Source organism: Gavia stellata, chromosome 3 (assembly GCF_030936135.1).
Source record: "Gavia stellata isolate bGavSte3 chromosome 3, bGavSte3.hap2, whole genome shotgun sequence".
Classification (NCBI taxonomy): domain Eukaryota; kingdom Metazoa; phylum Chordata; class Aves; order Gaviiformes; family Gaviidae; genus Gavia; species Gavia stellata.
In genome coordinates, this window is record NC_082596.1 from 71,039,703 (window position 1) to 71,049,917 (window position 10,215).

The 10,215-nt window shown below is 41.9% G+C and overlaps 1 protein-coding gene across 1 annotated transcript; it reads right to left on the reverse strand.

Annotated features, from left to right (window-relative positions):
• Positions 1-2,813: 2,813 nt before the first annotated feature.
• Positions 2,814-9,996, reverse strand: NDUFS6 (NADH:ubiquinone oxidoreductase subunit S6). The gene is made up of 4 exons (XM_059815721.1): positions 9,856-9,996; positions 8,952-9,005; positions 4,867-4,989; positions 2,814-2,960 (listed from the first exon to the last, which is right to left on the reverse strand). The coding sequence occupies exons 1-4, from the start codon at positions 9,994-9,996 to the stop codon at positions 2,895-2,897; spliced, it is 384 nt and encodes a 127-aa protein (XP_059671704.1). The 3' UTR covers positions 2,814-2,894.
• Between the last annotated feature and the right edge of the window lie 219 nt (positions 9,997-10,215).

A 10,215-nucleotide genomic window follows, 5' to 3' on the forward strand; every position in this document is an offset into this window, starting at 1 on the left:
TGCCATAGTCATAGTAGTGCTTTGTGCTCTTGTGAACAAACAGGACTTGCCTTGTAAATTCACTTTAGTTGCTCTGTAATTAGAGGACAGAGAGCTACCAAGTAATATGGGGAAAAGGATGGATGGTCCTTATTTGTTTTGGAAGTTTAAATACATAGTGATTTTCACCAAGAAAAGCTTAATATATGTGGCAGTAGAGAGAAAAGAGCCTATTTAGTTTTAGTAGGTAAAGGCAAGATACAGTTAAGACAAGCTACACATCAACATAGAGTACTTCGTATTTCCATAGTAACAGAGTATAAACTATGGTTTGCACTCTGGTAATTGGAGTAAGAGACTATTTCCAGCCTGGGATGAATTACCTACAAAGAGCAAAACAGTGGCTGATAGACCTTAAGTGTGAAAGTTTTATTCCATATTGTTTTCTAGTCTGAATTTGTTGCCTGAGAACTGTAATGCTGATTTGATACTGGTGTTTTAGTCTATCCTCGCTTTGATACTATGTGTTTTAGTCTACCCTCATAGATCCATTTGCACATGTGTTTGCTTGTAACCACCACAGTAAAAGTTTCCGCTTTTCCTCACTTCTTTTTCCTGAAGATCAAGGCTGGCCTTTTCACAGGTATGTGGATGGTGTTGCTCAAAGTCCAAGGCTTCATATAAACAGTCATTCACAACTACGTATACAAACTTAGCACATAGGAAATTATAAGAAGCAAAGTCTGAAGTTTTCCTATGAAGATCACCAGAGTGAAGTAGAGACCTTCTTTGTTTCACTGGTGTCAACATATCACAAGTACTTTAGGGAGAATGTCCAAGAACAGGATTCCATAGCTGAGACCAGTGGGATGGGATTTGCCTGGGTCCTCAGCAGATGCCGTGCCAATTTAAACATTGTTAATTTATTATGAGCAGCAGTGATCCAAGCAGATACATTATTCATAATAGAATCAAAGACCCAAGGAAGAGGACAACATACGATTAACTTGTTTCAAGTCTCTTTGCAGAGATGATTGCACCATGAGAGAACTGTGCCAGTCAAGATGCTCTACAAACTGGTAGAGAGCCAGACTAAAAAGCGACCAGATTTATGCTTAAAGACAGACGCTGCAAGTTCAAGTAGTTATTTTATATTTAGAGCATGAGATGGACTTACCAGAAGACCATTTATAATGTCACATTTATGCTCAGTTGAGAGATCATTTGCATAAGGTCAGACAGGCTGAATGCGAGTTACTGGGTTTTATGAAAGGATCCTTTGCCATCTTTGTACGTGCTCAGGTGCTACTCAAAACACAACATATATTAAGTCTTCTTGAACTTGGCCGGTGCACTAACATTACAAAACTACAAGCATCGAAACAGCCATCTAGCCTCAGTCAGACCCTGGGCTTACAGAGTCAGTGCTCAGTAACCTACACTGAATTTACAATGCATAACTTTAATATTACTTCCTAAACCTAGGTCATTACAAATAATGAACTGAAGGCCAGTCAGATGATCACTGAAACCAGCAGCAATGGAAAGAAGAAAAAGACAGGGAAGGAGGAAGAAGGGGAAGAGGCAGAAAGAGAAGTTAAGCTCTTACAGGTGGAATGAGTGAAAAAAGAAGAGGGGTTTACATGCATTTAAGTAATTGCAGTATAGCCTCTAAACACACTTCTACAGACAGAATAGTTCAGACCTTTCTTTAAGCCTGGCTGTGTTGGTTCAACTTTATCTGTAAATTGACACAAGCAAGTTAAGCAGCTGTAGGCCCACGTATTTTGGTCCAACTTGATACCACCACATCAATTGAACTAAAGTGATATAAACAGCAGGTTTAGAATCGTGCCCTGTTTAACTTTGGCCAAGCAGCAATTACTACCTGGGACCATGTTCCATCACCAGCATTTAAAAAAAGAAAAAAAAAAAAAAGTCACTTACTGACAACAGATTAAAATGTTCTCTGGAGCAAAGACCAAAGCTCGGATCCTCCTTCTCCAGACACACGCCCTGTTTGAGTCATGGTTATATGATGTAATGCTACATAAGTGAAATTAAGCAAGAAGGTAGATGATGTCCTACAACCAGCCTCACACGGCCTAGGTAGTGTTACACACAGGTGGATGCTCTCATTGTCAGATTATCTGTATTAAAGGATCAGAAGCTGCTACCTGTAATGGAGTAATCCCTACCTTGAGTGTGACAAGACCCAGTTACTAAAGAGGTTTCAAGTGTGTGCATCCCAAGCAGAATCAGATATTTACACTCTGATCCTCTCAACTGGAGGACAAATGCCAATGACCTCACCTTCCATATGTGCCAGCTTAGGTAGTTCTCCAGCTCACAGGATTACCATTCTAAGGCATTGCCTGTTTCTTTTAAAAGAGTAGCAAGTGTAGCTACTTAATTCAAGGATGACAATCTTGCTTCCAGGAGTAAATGTTGTAATGCTGAATACCATGATATCTGTGTGCTTCCATTTGTGAATCTAGCTATAGATACTAGGCCATGAATACATTAAGAATGTCAAACAATGCCAAAAGACAAATACCTAGGTTAATTAATCCCCCAGTAAACATTTATATCCCATTCAGTGTTTAAAAGAACACAAATCTATCCAGTACAAAACAAACCTATGCTGCAGCCAAGGGCCAACTCCAAGCCTGCGAGAAGTCTGCCAAAGAAGGCAGGACATTTATTCCATGAAAACCAAATTAAGTACAAAGCAGACATTGTAATACCATTCAGCTCTCAAATACTTGATAAGCTAGGTTTTAAAAAGGTGCAGACTGGACTTTCCATAGTTAAGATAAACACAAATGCTGATCTTGGGTTTCTAAATACGTTGTTTATTTATAGTTAAATGTTAACATCTGAACAGAAATCTGCAAGCACGCAGGCATCATCTTTCAGTGATGCTTCTGTTTAAACTGAAGTCCACAGTAGCCACATGTTCCGGTCTTTGTATCTTTGTCCTGCAAAAATATAAAAATAAAACAGCTGCTAGTTTCACTTTATAAAACTTTTAGAAATTACAAATTTTCTCTTATTTACATATGCCATCTTAAAATGGATCAATATAGCTGAAGTACGGAGTTCAATCTTCTTTGAAACACTGGAAGTAAGAACAATGGTATGAGGTTCATGCTTGATTTGTGTATCCTACACAGCTTCCCTTCTGCCAGCCTTTTAACTACCAGGCCTAATCTCAACAATGTAATTTTAAAGTCAAGCCAAGTGATATCTCTTCAGCAATGAAGGATTCTCTCACCGAACTGGATATCTTAAGTCAGTTCGGTCGCATCTGTTCCAATGTTCTGAAAAGATAATTTCACAATTATTTTAGTACAGAATAGGATTTGGCATTTCCAAGTTATATCTATACAGGAATTTTGGCCAGTAACGTAAGTTGACAGAGTTAGTTGCACGAAGGAGGAAATTTCAGTAGGATTCTGGGAGAAATTCTGAAAGAAAACATTTTGGAGAAAAGTAACAGTTACTACTGTGTAAAATTTTATTCTTCTCTCCAAAAGATACATATGTTTTTTAAAATTTAGAAGTGTGACTGACTGCAAGCTATTGTTGCAGTCCTTCCTAACATGACAGAAGACAAGACAGTTAGATAAACACTCAAGAATCTTCTGTTATTTAGCAACGTAACTATTTGCAGTCATGAAACAAAGTAAACTCATGGTTCCCCTTCTTTAATACAGGATTAGAAGTGAAAAATCCAGACTACACTCCACCCCCAAAAGCCTGGATTTCAGTTGTGAGGGCCAGGGGAAACAAGCTGCTCTAATACCTTTCTCTGTTTGCAGACATTAGCTTTCAAGAACTAAACCACAAACGTCTTGTAATTTGATTGTTAACACCAAAAGACCTCAAAATTCACAAAAACTAAAGCACTCCAAGAAGAACATGGCACAGGTCAAACAAATCAACATAAACACAGATAAGCAGTGTGCTACAGAAGTTAACTTAAGACTGAAGAACACAAGCTTCCTGAGTGTTACAAGCATTTGACTTTGAATAACGTAAAATGAATCATTACAAAGTTCTTACTTTGTTCACAGTAGAAATGCTTGTGGTTATAGTTAGGAGCTACAACAACACTGATGCTAAAGACCAGCTCTCCCCCACCATTCTTTTGGGTTTTAAGCAAATGTCAAAGTTTAGGTGAGCAGGCAAAGATTTTAAGACGCCTGCAGTCAGGGCCTGCCTGAGAACAGTACCTAAGCAACAGGTCATCATGGATCCCACCAAGGTCATACGAAAGTAGCCTCAATGGTTTTACTCTCTAGAGTAAGAATACACTGGAAACTATCACTACTGTCAATAAGAGAATAAGACAACATTTGTTCTTCACTGATTCTCTGACCATGATTGAAGTGTTCAATCTTCAGAACTACCAAGATTCCCAAAGACTGAAAGAGGGGTTTGTTTTGGTTTTTCTCTTTTTTTCGTTGAACTTGTGAGATTCAAAATAAGCTGCATATTCCTAAGAATATTGCAAATGTATCCTCAATCTACACAGTGGCATTTAAATAATTAGAGTAAGTGTCTCAAAACACAGCAAGCATGTTATTTTTTGCTCTCAAGGCATTGCTTGCACATATTACTTCAGTTAATTTCTTTTTTTTTAAAAAATATTATTGTCCTATCAAAGAAATCAAAATTTCAAAAAGAAATTTCTGTAACTTCAAATGGAAGCCCTATAACTCTTCCGTGTAGAAATTTTAATTTTACATTAGACACCAAATAAAATGAGCACCTCAGGTGGTTACTCCTCTTACTTTGTTAAACTAACATGCCAAAAAGTAGATAATCTTATAAACAAGAATTTACAGGCAAAACATGCTATACGCAGAACAAAGATATTACCAAGTTTATGTATACTTTAGGATGTCCCAAAGCTCCACCACCACCATCACATGATATCACTCTGCTTTCAACTTCACTCACAGGCTGCTCTGCTATCAAATCAATTGCAAAATTCTTGTTCACCTGTAAGAAAAAAAGGAAACTTTCAGATACCTTCCCCACTCAGACAGAAAGCAATTGCTATTTACTGCCTCCCCAAGCTGTTCCACTACAGCCATCTTGAGAAGTTCCTGCATAGGTTTCCTCCCACCTCCTCCCACCAACTCTTGGGCTATGCTATAAGCCAGATCAGTGAACTAAGCATGTTAAACTGCAAAAGTAATCCCCTTCCCCTGATACACAGGCCCCGTCAGCGGTCAGGTTTACGACATGACCTAAGCAGATTCAGCAAAGAGGTGAGCAGGAACAAGCAGCCAAGAACAGAAGATATTTAACTGACACTGCCTCTGTATTGTGCTTAGTGATTCCATGATAAAATTGCAAAAGACTCACTGCTGATAAACTCAGAAATAATGGTGGGACAAGTAAGGTCAGGAGTGAGATAAAACAACTGCTGGTAATTTAGAGCCTCTCGCTATGCACCTTATTCTATCACTACACAGGAGCCTCAGGATAACATGAACATAGTGCATAGCAACAGTCAGAAAGGCAAACTGATCAGTATTAGAAAAAAGAAAAACCTCTAAACATCACTATGCCGCTCTGTAAATCCATCTTGTACACACTTCCTGAATACGCACATCACTGACAAGTACGGCTTTTTCCTAGAGCACGTCTACGTGGCCTGGCAAACATATCCACCTCTGGACAGGCCTGGGACCCAGCAAGTTGTGCCTCAGCAGGACCTACGACACCCAGCCAGAGCGCTTTCCTCCCTCATCCACACCAGCCTCTTCCACCCTGCTCCAAGCCAGCACTGAGCAGATAACCACCCCTACCCCTCAGCTAAACATGCTCCAGGAGGGGCCAGCTTTTTCAAAGATGACGTTATACACGCAAAAATATAAAATAATATGCACACCCAAAGAAGGCACTATCTACTGCTCTGTGTATAAGGTTCATAAACATGCCGGTACCTTAATGAGATTCTTAGGAAAAAGACAGCTAAGTGTCTGTTAAATGAATCCCTAAGAACTACAATGGTATTTTTATATAGTTCTAGTACACAACAACTTAGGATCTTTCACCAAGCGTCCAATCAAGTCTCCCCAAAATTTGCATTTTTGGTACAGCAGTGGAAGAATCAGTTTTGCCAACAACCAGATTTTCTTTAGGTAAAGATGATAGCTAGATAAAGTTAACGGATAATTAACTTTTGATATCGAAGCAAATAGGCAACATCAAGAACCTCACTGCTTGGGGCCTGTGTCCGCAAGTCACATGCAATCTTTGCCAAGCTGCAAGGATTTTTACTGCTGCTTTTAATAATGCTCAAAATTGTGCATCCTTCATTTCATGCTAAAGAAGGAGGGAGACAGCACTATGATGCACCTCTGCTTCAAGATCAGAAGCAGAACTCCACTCTTCCCAACATTTCTTAAACCACAAAGGTATTTGTGGGGAGAGGGGGGAAGCAAGAACCTCTCATCCACTGTACAGCTATGACTTGTCTGTGGTTCAGCCTACTAAACAAGAGAGACTAGGAATTCTCACGGAAAACATGTCAGAAAAAAAAAAGAGACTGAGAAAAACTGTGAGGGGAAAAAAAGAAATGGTTTCAGTTACATTGTGTCCCTTCAATTAAAGCACAGCAGTAGTTAGCGGGGAGGAGCCATTTGCCTCAGCACATCCAAATGCTCCTTGCCCAATGCATAATTCAATGAGCAATTTTCTTCCTGGCCGTAGTGCCAGTTTGACAATCCCATTGCTGCTTCTTTTCACCTATTCACCTGTGCCAGTACATGGCCTGGGAGGCCAAGAGATAAAACCAAACTTGGAAATGACCCAGGTCCAAAGATCCAGAGGGATGGCAGGAGGTTATATTTAAACCGGACCAGCTCTGAGGCTGAGCTGAGCCTTGCGGCTTCAGCTGCTGCACCAGCCCAACAGAAAGGGTAGAGCCAAAGTGGGAACGGTGGTTTTGAAACAGGTCCTGTGATACCTTAGGGATTGTACGAGGGCAGGATGACCCTAGTCAGGCTGCAGCAGATGCAGTTTAACAGTTGCCATGCTCAGTTTTCTCACAGCTACTTGCTTTAGGCTCCTTGCCAAACAGCACCAATACCCCAGTTCTGCACATCCAGCGCAGAGAACAATGATTTTAGCTAAAACACATGGATTTCATTAACAATTAGGCTGGCAGAACAGAGGGGACAACAGCCACATACTCTGGGCCGCGGCCCCGGGCCTGGCCACCACCCAGGGAGGCCACATGCAGCACCCAGGCGTGGGCCCAGATGTCCTCACCAAGGGCACCTGCGTCCAGAGACTGTGTCCCTAGACAAGAAAGATGCCGAGGCTGGAATGGGCTGATCACAAGCCAGGCTCGACCACCCAGAGCATACTGAAGGCAAAGAGAAGAAGCAACAGAGAAAGTAAAGTCACCAACTTCACAGGCTAGCTTTAGTTTCAGAAACAAGACAACATTCGGACTACAGACACAGCTGTGAAACCCTAATACTAGCAGCTGAAACCCTCTGGGGAATAATGGCAAAGCCCCTAGAGAGAGACCCCGTTAATAAGCACAGATGAGGATCATTTTAGTGTTTAACATGTAAATTTTGTTCCAATTTCACAATTAAAACCTAGCATTAAACCTTGCTCAGCAGACTTAAAGCTTGTCTTTTGCTGGAGAAGCAGGAACTGGGCCCAACTCAAAACCCTGAGTGTTCCTCACCACCGAGAGTCTGAAATCAGCTGCTGGCAAAGGCACATCACAGGCACCAGTGGCCTATGGAGAATTAGGCTTAAGGAGCATTTCCTTCAAAGTTACATAAGTAGCAAAAAACCAGGCATTGCATTTGGGAGAGACCTACTTTGCCACTATCCTCCCAGAAGTAAACTACTTCAGCATTTTAAATGACATTTTCATTTAACTATTTCCCATGTAGAATCCCCATTTTTGCCACACAGCGTGAGTTAAACTGTATCCGTGATACAATGTGGTAAACTCAACAGGAAAACTCAGAAATCAGCATAATTAGTTCAGGTTAATTTAAGATGGGAATAATTATACACAACTACATATAAAAATCTAGCACACCTTATATTTAATGCCTCTGCTATACATACACATTTATAGCATTAAGGCACTAATCAGATGCTCAGGCATTGAGGAATACAGTTAAGCTGAAGCAATCTCTTTTTCTCTCCCAAAGGCCAGTAGATCCCTCATGGAGCTGTGCTGCTCAATCGTTAGAGAGAACTTTGTGTTAAAGGACTTACAATTCCACATCACAGTAGTACACCTGACTGATGCTGGTGTTACTAGACTTTGCCTTTGAGGCTTCGTTATTTCAGAATACTCTAAATTGTAGTTTTATTTGTTACATCACTGTTTCAGCAAATGCTTTCCAAGCTCTGGAAATGAAATGGCCTCATTAAAAACTCAGTTTGGGTAAAGATCAAGATTTTTAACTATGCAGAAGCAAATTAAGCTTCAAAACACACATTGAAACAGATATATAGATGCACAACTCAGAAGAGCATTTAATTATGTGATTTTTCTGAACTCAAATGACATTAAAACTTACCTAAAATTTTCTTAAAACACATACTTAAAACAAAAATCAGTCCATGTTTAAGATGCTCAAATGCCTACAACTTCCACAGCCCAAATGTAAGCACTAAACAGGTATAAGGCAAGTCTTGAATTTTCCAAATTTGCCAAAAGTAGGGAGGTACACAGAAGCTACTATAAGCTGTCTTAAAAGAAGAATTTTCATTGTAGTGAAAAAACCACCAAAATCCAAACCAGTCTGGTTTTGGTAGTTTTGGTTTTTTTGATTGGTTTTGGTTGTGGTTTTTGGGTTTGGTTGGTTTGTTGGTTGTTTTTTTTAATGACAATCAAATCGAGGACATCAATCAGGTACAAAAAACCCCCACAAACCACCCCCTCTCCCATGAATAAAAGTAGAATGAGTTACCTCCTTTTGTCGTCCAACAAATCTAACTCTCCTGTAATCCTGTTCTTCATATACCTAAAGCATAAAATAAACTTGATCTTATTTAAAAAGCAATGACCATAAACAAAGAACACAAAGACTTACAGTACTGTCAAGAGTAGTTTAAATGGATTCCTGAGCTTCAAGTATTGCCATCATCTTACAAGTATGTACTGCACCGAAAAAGCAGTTTCTGTTTCTCTCTCACAGGAAAATAAATTTTAGGTTGAAAAGTAGAAAAGAAAGGGGGGAGGGGTTTAAAGCCAGTAAACACAAGCCTTAGCTCTGACCGTAGAGGCAAACATAAGATTTATTACTTATAATGTTGTTCCTTGATCCCACACTGCCATCTGGAAGGTCAACTAAACTCGGAAATTCAAGTTTCATATTTGTTTATGTTCGAGTCAAGTAACCTCAGTGAGAACCTTCCTATGTCAGCTCCACCAGCCATGCCTCTTTCATATCTCCACAAGATACTACACAAGCCTCCCTAGTCCTCACGCTCAGTTTCTACATTAAAGAACAAATAAAATGGAGTTACAAGGCACTGACACAAGGGTACCTCCTACCTGTCAACTCTTCAGCTGTATCAGGGTTGGATTCAGACCACAACACTTGGTAATGGCTAATAACCCTGTTCCTCATTAACTCTTTCTTTGAAACCGCGCCTACCTTTTGTCTATGTATCATCCAAGGGCATTAATTTCCACAGCGCGTACTAAATTAAGAAACACACCCGCGTGCCGCTCGCAGCCCCGGGAGCCTTTTCCCGCAGGCGCCGGCACTGCTCGAGACGCGGCCCGGGCGCGCCCACCCTCCCCGGGCGGCGGAGGGGCAGCACCGACCCCCGGACCGCCCTCCTCCCGCAGTGGCCCCGCGCGCTTACCTGCCCCGTGTGCGTCACCAGCTCGCCGGTACCGGAGGCCCGCACGCCGTAGGGTCGAACGGCGGCGGCCGCCGCCGGGCGAAATGACAAGGAGCGGCTCAGCGACAACAGGCGGCAGAAGGTCGCTCCGGGCGCCGCCATCTTGAGCCCGTCACGTGACCCCGCGTCGGGCAGGCGGGCGAGCGCAGACGCAGACGCGGCCGCGGCCCTTGCCCCGCCTCTCGCTGGCCCCCACGCTCTTCCGCCGGGCCGCGGCGTGCGCGCATGTGCGGGGCCGCCTGAGGGGGTGGCCGGCTGGCTGCGGTCTGAAGAGGGGAGCAGCGGCGGTGGCAGTGCTGGTCAGTGCCTGGCGCCTTCCCT